Raw genomic sequence first — 20847 nt, 5'->3', positions numbered from 1 at the left:
TTTTGTAATGCTGTTCTCCAGCCAAACAATACATATTAAAAAATGCATATGTTAGGGCAAAGTGTGCATAAAAGTGAATGTATTATATTAGTAGAAGCAACACCAACAAAATTATTAGGAGAAATTGCTTGCAAAATGTGTACATTAGTCAAAACTGCTTCCAAAAACTGGAGAAAGCAATGAAAAACACTGAAGATTTTTTCATGAAGTTTAACAAATAAATAAAGAGCAAATTACTGCAGGAATGTAGAGAGCTGAATTTTAAATTGGAAAACGAGAACCCAAAAGAACTGGAATTGACAGATCACCCTCCACCCCACCTGCTTGGAATTCAGATTCTTTTAAAAAGATTGATAGCCTGAGTTATTTAATCCTTCTTCTACCACAGCGGCATGAAAACTATTTTGGGGCAGGATCCTACATACATCTAAGACTTTTCTCTACTTAACTTTCCGTTGTGAATTAGTTCTAAGCGAAATGCATTGCCACAAACTCCTTCTCCATCCAGCAACATTTATTAGAAATGCCACACAATGTTATTGTTGGAAAAAGGAACAGCATCAGACACACGGCCAGACTGCCTTAGGTCAGAATCCTGTGGACGCTTGCCTAGGAGCAAATCCCTTAAATCTCAAGGACTCTTACGTAGAAACGCAGAGGATTAGGATACCAGTGTACTGTTAGAAACACGAGTTCAAGGATCCAGATGCTCTTGTTATCTTTTCTAACCACTTAAGAACTTTTCTGCTCCCCGGTAATATCCTGAGCCTGCTAAACAAAAGGTTTCGGCACATAGCTATCTATATCAGGCGTGGGGGACCTTAGGCCATCCAGATATTGTTGGACTCCAACTCCCATCAGCCCCAGCCAGCATGGCTAATGGTCAAGGGTGGTGGGACTTGGGGTCCACAACACATGCAGGGCCAGACATTCTGCATCCCTGATCAGGGATCTAAGCAGACTCAGGGTTGCACTTGTCTTTCAGCCTCAGTTTTTCCACTTTTAGAATGGGCACATTACAGGACCATTGGGAAGACGAAATAGGCTAAACATAATGCATCTTGCACAAAAAACACGCCCTAAAAATGACAAAGCCTTTAAGGTAGCTAGGCAGGTGTAGGGAACCTTTGGCCCTCCAGGTGCCACTGAACTGCAGCTCCTATTATCGCTGGCCACTGGCCATGAGCTGATGGGAATTGCAGTTCAGCAACATTTGGATGGCCAAATGTTTTCCCCACCTGTGATATAGAGAGAGAGGAGGGGATCACGGTCACTTCCATATCAGCTGTTTAAGGAACATTAATCTTTCTGTGTTTGCAGGGATGTTAGATGATGGCATGTTGCACAATCATCATGCCACACCTTCCAGCGCATTTCCCCTTCACTTACCTTACAGGAAAATATATATATAGATTTCATTCATTGCTTTGGAAGCACAAAGATACCAAATCCACTTTGATTGAGAAAGATGGATTTGCTGGTATGTGATTGAATCTCATACACAAAATAGTGATACTCTGGAATCTTTGATAACTGGGGAAGCAGCTCCTACTTGCCGTGTTTCACCCTCCTGCCCTGGGAGCTTTCATAAGGGAACAGCTGAACTGAGGAGGAGAGGTGGCCTTTTGAGTCTGGGGATAAAAGCAAGAGAAGGTACTGTTGCCATCAGTTTGGGGGCTACTTTAGGGAGTTCTTAATTGACCTATTGGTAAGCTTGATGGTCGTTTACACTGATTTTTTAAAAATAAATCGTTCTTTGTTGACCTCTTAGTGTTATGGTGCAGAGATAGCTAAGATTTTTATTATGCATGTCGGTTACTGACATATTGCATTTTTTACTTTCTGCAAACTGCTCTGGGCTTGCAAGTCTGCCTATGGAAAGCATTTAAATTGACTATGGCTGCAAAACTCAGAAATGGAGGCTCTCAAAATCAGGTTAATTCCTCTTGGAACATTGGCCTGTACACATTTAAGCTTCAGCAAAATTAGCAATCGGGTGAAGGAGAAAGGTAAACGAGTCTCGGGGAGATAAGAGATCTGGAGTCTGAACTTTACATTTTAAAGGTGGCTCTCTTCGTTTACTCCAGTGGAGCCCTCCATTGGTAGGGTCGCAAGGTTGCACTCCAGGGAATGTGTGTGGCTTTAATTTCCCCAAGGAAGAAAAAGAAGCAACCACAGCTTCACCCACCTGTTTCCTTTGTGGTCCCATAATCTACCCTCTTCCCTGCCTGCAGGATCCTTTTGGGGATCTTGCCTGCTGCCACAAATGAAGAAGGGGTGCTTGCTGGGCAGCAACACCAGGGGAGCAACAAATCGCAGAAGACAATTGCACCAGTGAATTTCTGCTCCATGTGCATTTTCTGGGTTGTGGCTTTGTGACCACCAGCATGGGGAACCATCACATAGATACTACGTTCTGCAGGGCAGCCAAACCTATGCAGGATTCACATCCACCCAAGGAGATTCCCCCAAACTAGAAGACAAATGTAAAACATTACCTTCCCCTTCTTGGAGCTGTCCATCCTAGTTCTGTGATCCAGCATTGGGGCAGCTGTCAGCACCAGCTGCTCTCCGACCAGTCCCCAACAAAGTCCAAAGTTGCCCAATGCCCAGTTTGCCTCCCCTCCTCCTTTCTTGCTGGGACAACTTAGCAGAGAGGGCAGTTCTTCCTGTTGAGAATATTCCACTTTCTTAGCTTGTTTATTTCATGTATAAGGTTGCTTCCTCTCCCTTTGAAGTTGCTCGGCACGTGACAAAACTTCCTCTTCCGCTTTACCTTTGGTGTCTGGATTTCTCCCTGAGTGAAATGGGGTGTTCCTGGCCTTGGACTTGTTTTATGCTTCACTTGGTAGTATATCGAGAAGGAACATCCATCCTGTGCGGATCCGTTTTGCCAACCTGCATCTTGTCAAAGGCAAAGAAATGAGGCCTGTTCCAGTAACAAGAGTTTTCCCTTCCGCCCAGGTAACAGCGCATGGGAGCGTTGCGCAGATCACGTTGCCTCTCGCCGACTTCCTCTCAATTCTGCTTCTCTTCTGAACTCAACATCAAGTTTATTTACTTTTTCAGCCGGTGACGTTCTCCCTTTTTCTTTTTTCCCAGCGTCCACACAGGCTGCTTCCTGGGGTCTCAAGGCTAACCCTGCATTGCCATGGTGACTGGTGGTGAAAATCCTGTTGCACTACCACCTCACCAGAGCCCCTCCTGCCCATGCCATTAAAGCTGTCATGCGGAATACTGCTACCATGGGAATAGGGCTTAATTCGAATGGGCATAACAGCCACATTATCACTTTGCAGCTGCTACAGCAACCACTCCACTGAAGGGCTTAGCAACCTGTTCTGCTCCCATAGTGATGATGGTTCACAGCAACCCATTTTCAAGGAATGAAAGGCTGGTTTAAAAAAAATAAAAATAAAAAGGGAGAAGTGGGGAGATTTAGGTGCTTCCATATCCAGCCTGGAGAAACCAATGAGAAGTGGGAGTGTCAGAGGATAGAGTGTCTCCTTCTCCCAAGGTGAAACCGTTTCCCGCATCCCCACCATCACTTTGATTCTGAATATTTACCATGGGAGTGAACAACCTGAGCAAGAGATTCATCGCTGTCATACTTGTTAGCAGGCATCAAAATAGACTGGTCATGCTTTTAGTTTTAAGAGAGGAGGATTTCCTTGCTGAATATCTCATCCTCATTTGCTCACCTGGCTTAGAGAAGTAAGGAATAGGGATGCTCCCCACCTGGGTTTCTAGAGAAAGATGCTGTGGTTCAGTCACAGGAACTCCTACAAGCCTGCACTCAAAGGTCTGTCCTCTAATGTCAGATCAATATGTAAAATTTCATATTGATGACCTAAGGTCACCTATACACACAAAAAGATGCTCTTTCATTGAGATGCAGCCTCTTTCCCACAGAGTAAATGTCTTGTCCCACACTTATTGTAGGGGTTTACATTGTAAGGTTGCTTCCAACTACAGCGGCAAGAATGTTACTTGCCCCAAAATGGAAAGAAGAAAGTCCCAGCAAAATAAGAATGGATACAAAAACTTATGGAATATGCAGAAATGGTGAAACTTAATGGAAGAATAAGAAATCAAGATAACAAACTTTTTACAAAAGAATGGAAATGGTTTATTGAATATTTACAAATAAACTGTAAACAGATAAGAACATTAGCAAGATTATTGTAATAACCTGCAGTTTTATAAGAGTATATATTTGAAGCAGATGAATAAATGAGCAAATTAAGTTAATTTGGATATGCAGAAAATATTAAAAGTAAATTTAAGGACCCTCAGAAAGAGGGGGAAGGAAGTCGAGTTTTGAAGTGTTAAAATGATTGTTAGATTATTGAAATGCTTAAAATGAAAATAAATAAATAAATAAATAATAATAAATACATTTTAAGGTTGCCACCTTTGTTGTGGCAAAATAATGACTAGGGTGGGACAGGGATTTTTTTATTTATCTGGTGGTGAGGTGAGTTCAAAGCACAATCTATTGCAGACTAAGGGGATGGCCCCTCTGGAATTTGTCGCACACACATACAAATGAATGTGTGAATCTGTTTGTGCTTTGCTAGCAGAGCTTAAATACATAACCTTCCACAGACCTTTTCAAACACATACGTTTGGAGAGGTTCCCTAACTTGGCAGAGGCGGAAATAAGGGCCAAACTGTATCAGCACAAGATGTAACATTTCACATTGAAACGGGAGAATCCTGAATTATCCAGGATGAGTGGAAAGCCTTGAACTTTAGAAAGTGAAATGGAAAAAGGATCCTGAGTGGTCCTCGTCAAAGCATTTCAGAGGGTGGGCGGCTGAAATTCTCAGCCCAGGCGGGAGAAAGCGAAGTCCGAATGGAAACAGTGGAACATTATAGACATGCGTAGGAAATCGTAGGCAGGGATGGAAAGGAGGCTGTCCGCCTTCCACTGCCACGTCATGCTAAGGAAATCTCCTTGCTAGAAGGAGCATCAGCTGAGCTCTGCCTCTGGAAGAGGATGCCTCTGATTGGCTGCAGGATGTGGGCAAATCTCTTCAGGTGGGTGGGGCAAACTCCTTGACAAGTCGATAAAAAACCCAGGTTGCCTTATAATTCTGGTTGTGATTAGAATCTTTCCTAGGAGAGGCAAGGGTGGAATGGAAAAGTGAACACATGTTTGTAAATGAAAGAGAGTTGCAATAGGCTACTTTTCCTTGCAGCAAGTTGAATTAACCGTGCCGCCTACCCCCAAAGTTTTTTTTGAAAATATTTTAAATTGTGTGCTCACTGTATGTGCTTGGTCCCTCATCATAGCCATGCAATATTGCTCTAGGGTTCTCAAATGGAAAAGGGAAATATTGTATTTTGGTCCAGGAGGACTGGCATCAATGGAAATCGCCTAGGTCCACACAGCTGCCGCTATGGACCTCCTGAGCCAGACTAATTCAAGCAGTCAGCATCTGCCAAAGAATCATGGGAACTGTAGTTTCTTAAGGGTGCTTGTTAGGAGACCCCTGTTCTCTTCACAGAGCCACATTTCTCAGAGTTCCCTAGGACGAGGGATTGATTGCTAAACCACTATTAAATGCAGCTCAGTTGCAAGTCCAAGTTTAATAGCTTAAAATTTAAAAAAAAATTAAAAAATCCTGCATTTTAGTGTTTGTGTGCATTTATATTTAGAGAACACAGACAATATTTCTAGGCTCACCTGTCTGGGACAAGCCTCATGGAATTCAGCAATGCTTACTTTTGAGTAGGCATATATGGAGGTGCACTGTTCAGATTCAACACAAACAGCGAGTGGACGGCGTTTAAAAGTCACAACCTCAACCTCATTTTTAAAAAACCCTATGTAGTTTTCGTCCTACGTGTTTACGTGTTTTGTTAAGTGGAGCACTGCAACAACGAAATAATAAAAAGTACACTGCTAACCCCTAACTCCACACAGGTAGAAAATCAACACGAAAATATTATCTCGGCACTACATTTCTACCAGCTGAATTTCTGCGTGCACAGCTTCCTTAAAAGCGAAAATGCCTCTGTCGTTGTCAAGCTTTTGTTGTATCTTTGTGGGGTGAATGCGGCTGTGAAGTGGGCATGGTTATTTAAAAACGCCGATTTCCTTTTTAATTTTTTTAAAATTTGCACCAATTCCTATATATTTACCACCGATCTTGCCCCGCACATGGAGGATTATGCCTGATTGCAAAAGCGAACCGGAAGCCTCACTAGTTGAACCATGGCGACTGCAGCCCCTTGAGTCAAAGCGAGTTCTGACGCACGCGCAGTACGGCCAATGCGCTCCCGCGGCGGTCCCCACAGAACTTGTAATGTTCTAGATTCGCACTGGGTCTACCAGCTTCCGAGTTCACTATAGAGACCATCTTTTCCAGAGGGGACAGTTCCCCAAGAGCTACCAGGAAGTGCGTTGGAAACTGTCTCTCCGCCTCGTCGACTTAACTTTCTGACGATTAAACAGTAAGGGAAAGGGGAAAGCCCCCCCCCGCCCCCCAAACCCCAAACCAACGCCCGTCTCCACGTCAACAGACTAGGGCCACTCTTATAATATTCCTACCTCTATGGCGACTCGCCGGCACTTCCGCTCCGGGCTCCACATCCGGGTCGTCCAAAGCTTCCGCTTCGTTCATTCGCCTCCGAGCCGCTCGGGGAGCCTTGTGAGGCGAGACGTGACGTGGGAGGGGGCGCCGCCCGGAGCAGAATCGGAGCTCCCCGTGCCGTGAGGTGAGCGAGGCGCGCGCTTGGCCGTTTACCTGTCGACGTCGTCGGCTGAGGGAGGGAGGGAGGGAGGGACCTCGAAGGGCCCAGGCGGGGGGCGAGAGGGCCCTCCCGCCCATCGCTGCTCCTCGCCCGGCCGTGTGCTCGGCGCTGTACGAGAAGCCGAAGCGACAGGCCTAGAGTTGGGCGCTCTCTCTCTCTCCCTCAGGGGCGCAGCGAGGCGCTTGTTCCTGCCTCACAGGTGACGCCCCTCCGCTTTACCCCGCTTGCTCCCCCAGAGGCTCTTAAAGAGCCTTTCTCGTCACCTGAGGCCTTCGATTGGAGGCTGAAGCGGGGGTGGGGGGTGCGGGGGTGGGAGGCCTCTGCAGCGCATGCGCCCTGCCACTAGGCTTTAGTCCAGTGGTGGGGGCTCTGAGGCTCTCCAGATGTTGCTTGGGGAGGGGTTATTGCTGGTGGGACAGAGAGAGCTGGAGGTACGCATGGGTTCTCCACCCTTGCTGTGGGGCCTATCTGATTTGCCCTTCTAGTCCAGGTATCTTTTCATGCCCAGGAATATTATTATTTTTATTTATTTATACCCCGCCCACCTGGCTGCGTTTCCCCAACCACTTTCCACTTCTAATCCAAATATGCCTTCATCTTCGACTGTATGATTTCATGGTGGTTGTGTTCTTGTTGCACCTTGGGTCAGACAGCGACCCACTAGTGGGTCCTGACACCCGACCCAGCACTTGAATCCCAGGGCTCTAGTCCGTCCTTTTCTGCCGGCAGTGACTGTCCATTGTCTGTGACCAAATAGTCTTTTCTCTTTCCATCTTGCTTTCAGAGGAGGGTAGCTGTCCTAAGCATAGAAGTGAGGCCCACTTGGTTCCGTGAGTCTTGCGCTTCAGTAAGATTGCAGCCATGCAGCGAAACAGCAAGGAATCTTAGTACCTTGGTACCATTTGAAAATTGATTGCTTTACTATGTTGGGACATCTTTTCTGGCTAGCGAGCCAGATCATTATCGCCCCACCTCCCGGTAGGCCATATTTGATGGGTGGATCAGTCTTCCCACTTGTCAGTCACCGGGTGTCATTGTGATGTCATGGGATGCAGTGCTTTGAAATCCCAATTGCTGGAACTTCAAAGTGCAGTGCAGCTCTGTTTGGAAGCGCTTTTGCTTTCAGACAATCCCAGCACTCCTGTTTGAGCCTCTGGTTTACTTGCAGCTTATGTTTTCAAATGTTCAGCAACATTTGGTGGTCCACAGGTTTCCCTGATTGAAACCTTGGTCTTTGAGCATCTCTGAAATAATGAGTGAGTGCTTGTAGTTTTTCACATGTTTATCTGTGATGAATGTTTTCTCAGACTAGTGATGTAATTGTATATCATGCCTTCCTCAGTAAGTGTGTATAGAGTTGCTGTGTGAACTTTTAGTCTTTCTCTGCTCCAGAGCCAGTGAGGTGTGGTGGTTAAGAGCGGTGGACTCGTAATCTGGTGAACCAGGGTTCGATTCCCTGCTCCTCCACATGCAGCTGCTGGGTGACCTTGGGCCAGTCACACTTCTTTGAAGTCTCTCAGCCCCACTCACCTCACAGAGTGTTTGTTGTGGGGGAGGAAGGGAAAGGAGATTGTTAGCCGCTTTGAGACTCCTGCGGGTAGTGATAAAGCGGGATATCAAATCCAAACTCCTCTTCTTCTTCTTCATTTCCCAGTGTGTAAATGAAGTAGGTTTGGAGCCTATAGAAATCTAGTCTGGAGCACATGTTGATATCCATTCCTCATAGTATTGTATCTTACTGCTGCTGTTTTCTCTTTATCCTACCTTATTTTTGTGCTTTTCTTTTTCTTCCTTTGCTCAGGTTGTTGAGAATCAAAGAGGCTTAAGTAAATAAAAGGATGAAGCTTTACAGTTTAAGTGTCCTTTACAAAGGAGATCCCAAAGTGCATTTACTGAAAGCTGCCTATGATGTGTCATCATTTAGCTTTTTCCAGAGATCCAGGTATGTTTCCAGTGCCTCAGAATGACTACTGGGGTACTTTCCTCTGATGCTCTTCTCTGTCCTCTTCAGGGACTTGAATTTGTACTGTAGTGTTGAATGGAATTTCAGGATAGTGTATTCTAATGAAGTGATTCTGGTTTGAGAGTTGGCAAAAAATATGTGTATTTTTTTGTTATCTCAACAAAGGTTATGATAAGTCTAAGCACCTATGATCTTATTTAGAAGAATGTTACTTCTCATTAAGAATTTTACTATTTGTTAAAAAGGTTTGATACTTGTGCCAATCTGAACAGATGTGCTTTGCTCTCAAAATGCTGCCCCTTTCACTTGCAAGTCTAACATCAACAGCTTTGAGTGTGCTCACCTAACCTTTTCCATTAATGGAGTTTATTGATGTTAAGTGTAGGCCTGGGTGATGCATCAATTGCCCAGGATCAGTATGATGGCTAGATTGCAATGGCATCTTCACCGGGCAGTATATCATGGGTGAAATCACCGCTGCTCCTGAGTCCCGTTGGCACCAGTTCATAGAAGGACTCATGAGCAGTGGCAATTCCACCCATGATATCCCTCTGAAACCGCCATCGCCTCTGGCCCTCATACCGCGTGAGTCAGAGGTGGTGTGGTCTTGATCAGCTGAGAAGTGGGCAGTTTGAGGAAGCCTACTTTCAGCTGATCGGGCCCCCTATCTCCAGCTTGTGCCAGTGGAGGCAGAGTGGGAGAAAGAGGGACCTCGGCCGCCTGAGTGAAGTAGGCAGCAGCATCAAGCAGCCCCACTCAATGAGGCACTGGGTTGGCTTGCACCCCTAATCCTTGCAGAATGGTGTTGAGGCTGCCTGATGCTGCCGCCGGGCCCAGTGCTCAGCTGCAGCATCAGCATCAGGAGGCCCCTCTCCCCAAGGTGCTGGGGTGGATTGCACCCCGTGCCTTGCAAAGCTGGGCACGGTTGCCTGATGCTGCTGCCGGCAAGCACTGGGAGCAGAGAGAGTCCCTCCACTCCCACTGCTGGGCGGCAGCAACAAGCAGCCCTGGCTTGGCCAGGTTTCAGCATCACGATGTATCACCAGATCGCAATGTTTGGCTGGTGATACATCGCAATTTTGAAAAGCTGACATTGCCCAGCCCTAGTTAAGTGTATGTACCCAGGTAAATATCATGCCATTGATCTTACAGTGTTTAGAATTCGGCTCTTGAATATTAGAGCCATTGCAACAAAGCTATATTTTTAATCAGAATTACATGGAATGAGAACTGCTGCAGCAACTCAGAATCCATCTTGTCTCTGCTCATGTATTTCTTTGAGCAAGCTTCTTGTCTTGCTACAACATGGTTTAGGCAGCAGTTATACATATGGCTCATAGGCAGAGGCTGGGACCGAAATAGTTGACAGCAATGCTTTAGTTGAATGGATACATGTATCTATTGACACTTGCAGTTTTGATGAATTGTAGACTTGGAGGCTGCTTTTGAAAGACTAATGAAACCTTGCACTTTTAGAGTCTGTTTGGAGAATGACGATTTTAAATAGTAGTTTTTTCCTGTGGTTATTTTCCTGTTAACAGATGTGTTGCAGTGAGTTTATTTGCATTGTAGCTGCTAGTAAAGTTACATTCCTCTATGGGATATATATGGCTCTTAAGTAATCCATTTGGTAATCATGGGGAGCTTTGCTAACTAATATTGAGGCATGCCTCCTTTGTTTTCAGTGTTCAGGAATTTATGACCTTCACAAGTCAGCTGATAGTAGAGCGTTCAGAACCTGGCACCAGAGCTTCTGTAAAGGAGCAAGGTAAGAGTTTACAGAGGTCTGGGTTGTACTAAGACAGCCTTTCTCAACCTGGTGTTCTCCAGATATTTTGGACTACATCTCCCATCATGTTGGGACATGGTGCCATTTACAACTCACAGCATGACTGTGCTGGCTGAGAATTGTAGTCCAGAATTTGATCAACTGCTGTTTTGTATCTTTTCTTTTTCTTTTTCTCTTTTTGTCCAGCCCTATTTAAGGATATTAACTTTTGTTGCATGGTAATCATTACAGTACTTTCTTTCTATACATCTAAATATACATACATACATTTATTTACATATATGTATAGATAATTTATCAATATCCTGTTATGAAATAGTGAAAAAGTCTATGTCAGTTACTGTTTCTTATATTTTTCGTTCATTACTTTTTTCTCACGGTTTGAAAATTTTATTTAGAAAATGGAGGCAGGAGGAATCTTGGAACCTAGAAGGGCAAACCATCTCTCCTTGGTCTGCATTCCTTTGCCTCTATTTCCCCTGGTTCATGGAAAATGCATTTTTGGCACAGCACTAAATACTCCAGTGTGTGGCAGCTGTGAAGAAGGCAAATTCCATGTTGGGGATCATTGGAAGGGAGTTGAAAATAAAATTATGAATAAATACCATTATTCAAATCAATGGTGTGACCGCACTTGGAATATTTCATGTCTTTCTGGATGCCACACCTCAAAAAACATATTGTAGGGTTGGGAACGGCAACCACAGTGATCATGGGAGTTTTTTGTTTAGAAAAAAGCATGCAGTGTTTATGAAATTTTGCATTGCGTGGAGGAAGCGGACAGAGAAATGTTTTTCTCCTCTCATACTATTAGAACCTGGAGCCACCCAATGAAGCCAAATGTTGGAAGGAAAAGACAAAAGGAAGCACATAATTAAAACTATGAAAGCATTGGCTACCAAGTTGGATGACTTTTAAAGGGTTTAGACAAAATTATGGAGGATAAGTCTATCAATGGCTGCTACTCATGATGGCTGTATAATATGTGGTGGAGACAGAATGCCTCCGAATGCCAATTGCTGGCATTCATAAGCGGACAGAGTGCGGTTGGACTCATGTCCCTCTTGCGGACTTCCTGTAGGTATCTGGCCATTGTGCGAACAGCGCGCTTGACTAGGTAGACCTTTGATCTGCTCTCAACGATTTGGATTATCCCTTTCTCAAAAACTGAATTATTCCTTTCTCAAGCTTTATTCACAGTGCTACAGATGGGGGTTCTACATTCTCTGTGCTATGAAGGATTTTTTCCCTTGTGCTGTACACTATTCAGTGCTACCCAAACACAATTCTTCCTTGTGCTTGGAAGCTGCCTCAGTCCTGCAGTGGGGGAATTCCATTCATTCTTTCAAAGTGAATCTTGACTAAAGACTTGGGAGTTGATAAGTTCAACATGTGCATGCCTAAATAAAGTGCATGCTAAAACAGAGGTGTCCCCAAATAAATTTGTTATCTATCTAGTATTCAGACACTAAGCAACTTTATTGGGACGAAACATGAGTTGTTCATCTTTCTCTTCACTTCAGAGTATCTCTGCCATGTTTATGTGCGGAATGATGGATTGGCTGGAGTGCTGATTGCAGACAATGAATATCCATCCCGGGTCTGTTTCACCTTGTTGGATAAGGTAAGTACCAGGTTCAACCAAGATGACCTATGATTCTGCAGTTGATCTGCAAGAGAACATAGAATAGAAGTTTTGAAGCTGGACTACGGGCCTTTCCTGTGGTGGCACTTTGGAATGGCCTACCCCCATCCCAAAATAAGGTATGAGCTAAGGCTCTTAACGTTTCAGCACATGCTGAAGCCTTCTTTATTTACCTTGGGCTTTACTGGTCCTTAATGCCTTCTATTATGAGACTTAATTTTATTTGGACTACTGATTGGATTTTAATGTGATGGTATCCTGTAGTTGCAGTGCAAAATTTTATACCACATTTTCTATGCTGTTGTACATTACCTGGCAATGCATAATACTCTGTATATATATATTGCTTGGCTCCATTACAGGTAAAACATTGAATCAATTGGGGCATCACACCAAAGCATGGTTTTCTCTAACCATGGTTTAGAACTCCAGCCTAGGATTTAGGCCAGGCTTAGGCAAACTCGGCCCTCCAGATGTTTTGGAACTACAGCTGCCATCATCCCTGACCACTGGTCCTGTTAGCTAGGGATGATGGGAGTTGTAGTCCCAAAACATCTGGAGGGCCGAGTTTGCCTATGCCTAATTTAGGCAAAATGACCACCCCCACTCCTCACTGCCCTCTCCTTTCCCCAATTCAGCTGAAAACTTTCAGCCCTTCCCTTCCCAAGGTTTGAGCTTCAAATACACAACAGAAAAATCTATTTCGATATTCTTGTCTTCTTTTTTTCATTTAGGTTTCATAAGTTAACTCCAATCTCCATGGTGCAGCAGCTTCTGGAGGCAGAGGGATGGCCATATATCTATGGTTTGTTTATTGGAAAATATACCTAGCCAATTGCAAACCATGGTTGGTCAGACCAGACATAAAACTATAGCTTAGCTTCTTTTTGTGATTGGTGTGATACCTGAATAGGGGATTGGCTCTGGGGTCATTTGATATTCAACTATTTTGTTTGTTTTGTTTGTTTAAGGTAAATCATTTGCTTTCTTCCCAGGCAATTTGAGCCTGATGAATACAAGGAAGGAGACCTGTTTAGTTTCAAAGATGGGACTACCTTGGATGCACTTAGATTGTCCTCCTTGTTAAGGGCATAAAATTGGAGACTGGTTTTGATTTGTTACTGACCACGAACTTATTCTGGATCTTGGAACTACTTTGCGTATTTATTAACATTTCCTATTAAGGAAGGTGTGTGTTCCGGTAGAGAACACAGAAACTGGATGTCACTTGTCTGCAGTTGGCAATTATGGTATTGGGGAACTTAGAGAATCTTGGCCTGGGTTGCTCTCATGAGTGAGAGGGCAGTTGAATTCTTATTGTCAGTTTGTATTGTAGGTGCTGGATGAATTTTCCAGGCAAGTTAATAGGATAGACTGGCCTTCTGGAACCCCGGCAACAATAAACTACACAGCTTTGGATGGTTACCTTAGTAAATACCAGGTATGACTGAACTGGGCTAGACATTTAAAGCAAAGAAGCTTTAATGTTGTCTGGTGCATGATTTTAACTTGCCTTTCAATGTGTATTTGTTTTAGTACTATTCTGTTTGTGTGTGTGTGTGTGTGTGTGTGTGTGTGTGTGTTTAGGAGGGGGAAAGCATGTCTTAATTGATCACATGTATTGCATGCTAGCAGCCATAGTCCTAACTGCATGACTTAATCTAGTTTTTACTATGTTATATGAGAAGAGACTGCTCTCTGGGAAGAGTACAAAGAACTTTTAATATTTCTAGCAGAGGGAAGAAATACTGTTTTATCAAAATCTTCAGTGCCAAAATGTTGAAGTTTTTTTACTTGGGTCATATATGTAGCTTGGCACAGTTGGAAGAATCTACTTTCTGATTATTCCATTAAGAAATTAATGTCCTAATGATGATCTCCAGTTTCTCATCTTTGGCCTTCTATAATAATGTGATGTGTTCCTCTTTAAGAATCCTCGTGATGCAGACGCAATGACAAAAGTGCAAGCCGAGCTGGATGAGACCAAAGTCATTCTGGTAAGGGGCAACCTCTTATAGAAATCTTGTAGAATTGGCACATGTTGTGTTAATCCAAGTCTTCTCAACCTGGTGCTTCCCAGCTATTGTAGGTCTTCAGGTCCCATCATCCCTGTCCGCTGGCCCTGCTGGCTGGATCTGATGGAAGTTGTAGTCCAATGTCTTGGTGACTTTCTCATGACGACTTAGAAAATGAAGGACAGTACAGAATTTGCTGTACCTTGGTCCCCAGAGCATCAGAGACTATAACAGCATTATTAGGATATGTTGTCCCACAAAGCTGTGAAAGCTATACAAACAAACCCTTAGTTTTCCCTTTTCTTCTTTGAAGGATGCTCTCTTCAGCATTAGTACAGTGTGTGAGTTACTGCACCAGTCTTTTAATAGGGCACTTGTGATTCTGTAAGCTGGTTGAGGAGCCCTGAGCTAAGCTGAGAACAGTGATGCAGTCAGATGGAACTAGGTCATGACTACTACTTTAGCTAGGAACACCCTTTGCTGCTGTTTATGATGTCATTAGTATCTGAGTCAATCTCTTAAAATGAGCCTAGTGTTTCTTGTGTGGCAGGACAGAATTGTCTTGACTGTCCTGTTTTGCAATCATGCTTTAGTTGCTACCTCCCCCACAATTTAGGGATGTCCTGATTGTGGTGAATTGTAGTGGTGAGCAAATGCTTCAGTGTATGGCTGTTTGGAATCCTGATTCCTATTCCCATCTCAAGCAATGTGCCAGAGGCTGGGAGTTAAACTGAGCTTCTAAGATCTCTACAGAATATTAAAGCAGCTAAGAAGGAAACTATTTAACATATATTAAATCTTAAAGCAGTGTTGCTTTCTCAGCTGCACTTAGGGAGCAGAGAATTACTTCTCTGGGTTAAGTGCTGAAACTTTGAGGTGTTGTTTATTTGCAGATCTGTGTAAAAACTTACCAAGCCTAGATAATGATTATGGGCAACTTAAGCCTAAATATTAATGTTCATTAAGTCTTAAGCATCTGAAAACAGAGTCATCTGCTTAAGTGTTGGACAAATTAAAATATAAGTATTGTTCCTGCTACACTTTTTGAATACAGTTGGTTTCCCCACTCTTCTGAGTAGTTGAATAGATAGCCTCTATTTCTGCAGTCAATTAGAAAAGAACCCTCTTGAACAGTGAGGCAGAATTTTGTTTACATTTTAAAAGTAAGTTGTTAGAATTAGAGTCTGAAGGTGACAATGAAAATACAAAACAAAAAAACCACGAACCCAAGAATAAAACATACACCACACTAAAACAATAGATTGCTAACCCAGTTGCAATAAAAAAACAGCAACTGGAATGAAGGATGAGGGAGGTTTGCTGAAAGCAAGCAGTGAGGTCAGCATGTGTGCCTCTCTGAGCAGAGAATACTGAGGAGCAGGGGCCACCACTAAAAAAGCTCCATGTCATCAAGCCCTGCTGATAGAAAAAGAAGGGGACACAAAGCATATTCTTGCCCCAAACATAAAGAAAGAAGACGGGGCAAAAGCTTTTATTTATATGTATAAGCACGCATGCACTTTTAAGAGTAGTTTGGGTTTGGAATTTACACACTTTTTGGCAGGGGCCAAGGTGAGAGAGGAAGGGACGAATAAATGCTTGTAGCAGTGACAGCAATGGAGTGTTAGTCTGTGTAAGAGCCAGATGTGTGCAGAGTCCAAGAACCTTGCCTTAAAAACCAATAATACTTTATAAGCACCTTCCAAGCCAGAAAGCAGATTTTCATTTTATTACTATTTTATAATACGAAGGGGTGGGGAGCTCTGTGACCGTGGCTCTGCCGATTCTTAAACTTGCTCTCTGCTGCAGTTTGAGCAGCTGGGCTTGCAATAATTATTGGCCACGAGCAGCCTCCGTCTTTCAGCTTTGTCTTTTCTCACTTAGCACAATACCATGGAGTCTTTGTTAGAAAGAGGAGAGAAGCTGGATGACTTGGTGTCCAAATCAGAAGTTCTTGGAACTCAGTCAAAAGCCTTCTACAAAACTGTAAGTATATTGTGGCCAGAGGCCCAACTATCTTGTCTCACTGACTTCTCCTCTGTCTTTCCAGCAGAGTGTTCATGGGTGGTATGTTCTTAGAGCCGAGTGTTGTGAGACACCTACCATGTAATTCCTGGGGGGAATTGGCAGGGTGCGAAGTAATTCTCATATCTCTTGCTAGTCCTGGATCTGTGAACAGCTCTTGTGGATTGTGATGTTTAGGACTCTAGCAACAGATTCTCTTGAGAAAAGTATAATTCTCCTTGCAGATCCACACAGCTGGATCATTGTAATAGGCTGCCATACACTTAGGAAGAGGGAGGTTTTGGCTTCCATTAATATGCTAGATAATTGATAATGATCTATTCTCTATTGATAATAGTTGGGCTTGCTCTTTTCTCTATCTTAAAAAAATAAAATGTGGCTTCAGATGTCTCTCCCTTCCACAATGTGGTGATCAAATTCTGTTCATAATTTCCTGCAACAATTTCATTTATTTCATAAAAATAATGACAACCACCCATATAAGTGGGGGAAAGGGAAAAAGTGGGCAGCAAATGAGTGTTTTTGTCTGAGAATCATGGCTTTCTTGTACAGGTATTTGCATTGGAAATGGAACCCGGTCTATCATGAACAGTTAGATTATATTATCTGTCTAGCTGGAGATGAAATGGAAAGAGCCCTTAAATACAGGAAATTTAGGTGGGGTGGGGGGGTGGAACTAATAAGATTTTTCCTGCTGAAAAAGTTTGCGAATTGCAAATGGAAACATGAAATAATAATCATCCTGACCTAAATGACAATTACTGCATGCCTCAGACATCTTGATATTGGTTCGGCCCACATTAGCACTTGGCTTCCTCTGGCTTGTAGCCAGCGCTAGTCCTATTCATAACAGACCCATTGAAATCAACAGACATAAGTTACTCATGTCAATTGATTTCAGTGGGTCTCCTTGGATTAGGACTAACATTAGATGCAGCCCTCTGGCCCTATTCTTATGTATCTTTTCCTTGGTACAGGTATTGTGAGGAGCCTACCCTGCAGCTCCTTCCCATGCCAGCCTTTTCCCTTCTGGAACATCTCTCCTCCCCACTCCAGAGACAGGAGCTATCATGGTCCTTAGGGATTTCATTTCTGTATCTCTCCAGAATTCCTTTGCTGGTTTCCGAGTGTTTGTACTTAGGAAATCAGGACAGATTAATAAACCAGCCACATTCCTCCCTTAATAATCTTACTGTCTGAGCCGAAGGAGACCAACTTAGATGAGGTTTTGGGAATCCCCATGCATGCGATTCTGGGGGGGCCGCAATATGGTGGTGGTGGTCACTCTTTAAGCCCTAAACTGCTTGGCACCCAGACACATTATGGACCACTTCCTCCCACATTGGGAGAAGCCCTCTTGACTCTCTCCTACCCCACCCTCAAGCGATGGAGACTGGGGAGGATGCTTTCTTACTTGAGGCCTTCCAGATGTGCTTTGGCTTTCTTTGGATTATAATTGTTGAGGTTTGTTTTGGTTTTTTGTTTTTTGCTATTTTTATTATATATGAACCTCTCTGGACGTATTTTTAAAAACTGAAGGGTGGAATATAATAAGTATTCTTGACAGATAAAATGCATAAACTAAGCTGATACTGACACAAGGGGATTTTGTACAAGGAGGCTTCTGAGGATTTGACTTGCTAAAACCTTTTAAGTGGGAATCTCTCAATGTGTGTGTGCTTTTTTTAAAACCATCTCTTAAGGCCCGCAAGCAGAACTCGTGCTGTGAGGTCATGTGACCCCGCCGGCTGGAACCTGCCACCTGCTCTGGACTTCATTCGCATTCAGGGCTCCAGGACACAGCAGTGAAAAGATGCACTCCTACGACTTCCCATGGCACTCCTTGTTTCCGGATATAGCCACCTCAGCCAGGCTGGATGCACTGAAAAAGGATATGATGTTGCGGTTCATGAATTTAAAACAATCTTTTTTTTCTCCTCTTGAAAAAAGGCATCTTGGGCCTCAAGATGCTTGTACTATGAGGCTGAGGATAGACACTGACTTTTTTCCATTGGTACCAAATGGGCTCCCTGATCTAGCTGTCTGGTGGATAGCCGCCGTGTGGGGCTTTCTGCCCTGCTTCTTTCTGAAACCTGCAAGCAGATGTGGACTCACTCTGTATCTGTTGCTGTATGTTTACGTAACACTAAGAAAACAGTATGACCACCTGACGGTTGCAAGCCGGGACCAAGACTTGGCTTGTCAGTCTCAACACTGCATCTAGTGGTGACCATGAATTTTCCCAGTGTGCTAAAATGTCCCGCGGTAGTTGTGGAAGCAAGGCAGGACTGCAGCCTGTTCAGCAGAGGAGCTCCAAGGGAATGAGCAAAGACGTTCCCAGGGTGAGCTTGGGCTTGCGAATCTGCTTGGAATTATTTCCTTTTGCTCAACCTGGGAGAGTCTCTTGATCTTGTGACTACATTTGCCAAGGAGATAAGCAGCAGCTCATTTTCGTACCCAACACTTAACTGCCACTTGTCAAACAAAAATGTTTAAGGAGGCTTGTTGTGGCATCACAAACTGGAAATCTGTCTCGTCTCAGAGCTTATTTGGAGAGGGCTTATCCATGGCACTGGTCGGTTTTCTGGTCAGTGGCTTCTGTTGCTTTTGCAATGCTTCTCCATATAATGTGGAAAAGCTGTTTTCAGTGTCAGCAGCTCCCTTTCACTGGCAATGTGTTGTGTTATGGCTGCTGTTAGTCAGTGCCCCTGCCATGGTATTAAACCAGCAGCCCTTGTTGATGGCATTGTGCCATTGCCCAGAAGTACCACCTGCTGCTTTGCACAAGGAGCTGTGCCAGAGTTCCGTAGTTTGACCTGTCCTATATTGGGTGTAAAGTGTTTTAGCCGCTGAAGTTGTGCGTCTTGGTGTCTTGTAATGTTCTTGGCTGGACCTACATCCTCCCCACTGGAGAGTTTGTCCCTGCTGGCTAGTTTTGTTTAAATACCAGAACACGTTGATAATAATCTCTTGTCTTTTCTATCAGTGGTGCCTGAGCTCTTAGGCCCATTCTGTCTTGGGAGGCAGGGATGCTATTCTGCAATTGGAGTTCCACCCTGATCTTGCCTTTTCTGTACCTCAGCTGTGTTGGGTGTGTCTGCACACAGGTGAGAAGCATCACTTTAATAATAATAAAAAAACTTAGAGAAGGAGCCGTGAGAATAGCAGCTTTGGTGTCAACAGGACGGAACTGCTACGTTGTGCTGTTGTACATCAGTGGGATACTGGGAGGGTGTATATGTCTGGGACAGCGACAAACAGCTCTCTTCTGATCTAAGTCTCGTGGTTACTGAAGTGACATCACTACCATAACGCTTCCCTCTTTTCCGGAGAGGCATATGGATGGTTATAGGGGTGGAGGTCTTCCCTGCTCCCATTACTGTGCAACAGGCTGTAGCAAAGGGGGCGAATGCCACTAGGGCAGAGCCAAGGCTTATCGACAAGGACCGTGAGCATGAGTGCAATTTGTGACTTGCAATCTGTTCACTTTTTTTTGTGCTTTTGTGACATATTTGACTGTGCCGCTTCCTCGTGGGCAACAGCAACTTCAACTTTCAAACCCATTTTTGCAATGTATTTATTACTTGATAAGAAAGCCTACACCAAGCCCATGGCAGGGGTGAAATGGGCCAAATGAGAGACCCAGGGTCTTTCTCAGCTTTTGTTATCATAGTTGACCTGTGTTGGCTTGAAGGTGGATGTTTTGGGACAGTTTGGCTGCATTTACTTGCTCTCTGCAGCAGAGCCCCTCGCACACCTTGGCCAATCACAAACTTGAATCGACATTATTATGCAGACTGCATTGGTAGAACCAGTGCAGCACCCCTCTTGGTGCCAGTGTATCACCAGCCTTAATTTCTTTTCTTTTCTTCCTTGGATCTCTGCTTTAGATGTATCTGAGGGCTGTCTTTTCTGTAAAGCCCATTTTCCGTTAATGGTCTTCTGGGCTTGATCTTAACGAGTTCTCTCCTAACAAGAGGCCGGGTAGTGAGCCACAGTGATTTCCATTCCTCCTTGCTTTGGGAGAGAACAACTGTTCCCGTTTGTCATTTTTTAAAACTGAAAATTAACTTCAGAAACTGACCCCGAGAAGTAAAACAGCAAGGCTAATTTGTAAAGTGTTTTGCGACCTTAGGCTCATGTGCTCACACCTCTCAACCTGTCCTCTTTCTAATGTGGAAGCTTTTACTAAAGATTGTATTTTAATAAATATGGCCTAACTTCTGTATGTACTGGTTAATGGATTATACCTACATGGATAAAGTTATCACTTGATGGTTCAAAAATGGCTTGTCTCATATCATCCATGCAAGAATGAATGATGGTCCTCAAACTGTTGAATTGCTCGTGTGGAACCTGTACTCCCATCATCCCAGACAAATTGGCCCTATTGGCCAAGCCTGTTAAGAGTGGGAGTCCCACATGGGGTGAGCCACAGGCTCCCATCCCTGACTCCAGAATTATATGCAGGAACCAGATACAGCATCTACCACTATATGGCAGGGTGTCAATGCCTGATATTACAGATTTACCTCATTCTTGCCAGATCCTCCTGGGCCTTCCTGTGTGATTAGCTGATCGGTTTAAATTTGCAGAGGGCTGTTCAGCTTTGGGCTATGTAGACCAATCCCTTGGTATACTTGAGTTG

At 43.9% G+C, this 20847-nt stretch overlaps 2 protein-coding genes across 5 annotated transcripts in view; one reads left to right on the top strand and one right to left on the bottom strand.

The window, feature by feature from the left end:
• The window catches only part of GCK (glucokinase), a 47414-nt gene extending 40763 nt beyond the window's left edge, over positions 1 to 6651 (bottom strand). Inside the window, exons 1-2 of one of the 2 annotated variants that reach the window (XM_081891030.1) lie at positions 6560 to 6650; positions 2499 to 3394 (exon numbers count right to left, since the gene is read on the bottom strand). In XM_081891030.1, the coding sequence (XP_081747156.1) occupies positions 2499 to 2543 (45 nt within the window). In that variant the 5' untranslated portion in view covers positions 2544 to 3394; positions 6560 to 6650. Of the gene's footprint in view, positions 1 to 2498; positions 3395 to 6559 lie in introns of both variants that reach the window. The other variant, XM_081891031.1, reaches the window with a different exon arrangement.
• Positions 6601 to 20485, top strand: YKT6 (YKT6 v-SNARE homolog). 3 transcript variants are annotated; one of them, XM_081891188.1, is made up of 8 exons: positions 6601 to 6726; positions 8564 to 8704; positions 10411 to 10493; positions 12038 to 12138; positions 13496 to 13600; positions 14091 to 14156; positions 16059 to 16160; positions 17903 to 20485. In XM_081891188.1, the coding sequence occupies exons 2-8, from the start codon at positions 8601 to 8603 to the stop codon at positions 17936 to 17938; spliced, it is 597 nt and encodes a 198-aa protein (XP_081747314.1). In that variant the 5' UTR covers positions 6601 to 6726; positions 8564 to 8600; the 3' UTR covers positions 17939 to 20485. The 3 variants fall into 3 exon arrangements, with proteins under 3 accessions (XP_081747314.1, XP_081747315.1, XP_081747316.1); XM_081891189.1 differs by lacking the exon at positions 6601 to 6726 and adding an exon at positions 6771 to 6961; XM_081891190.1 differs by lacking the exon at positions 6601 to 6726 and adding an exon at positions 7120 to 7252.
• Positions 20486 to 20847: the final 362 nt, after the last annotated feature.

The sequence above is a fragment of the Podarcis melisellensis genome, assembly GCF_964234715.1.
Source record: "Podarcis melisellensis genome assembly, chromosome: 15".
Classification (NCBI taxonomy): Eukaryota; Metazoa; Chordata; class Lepidosauria; order Squamata; family Lacertidae; genus Podarcis; species Podarcis melisellensis.
This window is presented reverse-complemented; position numbering and strand designations above follow the sequence as displayed.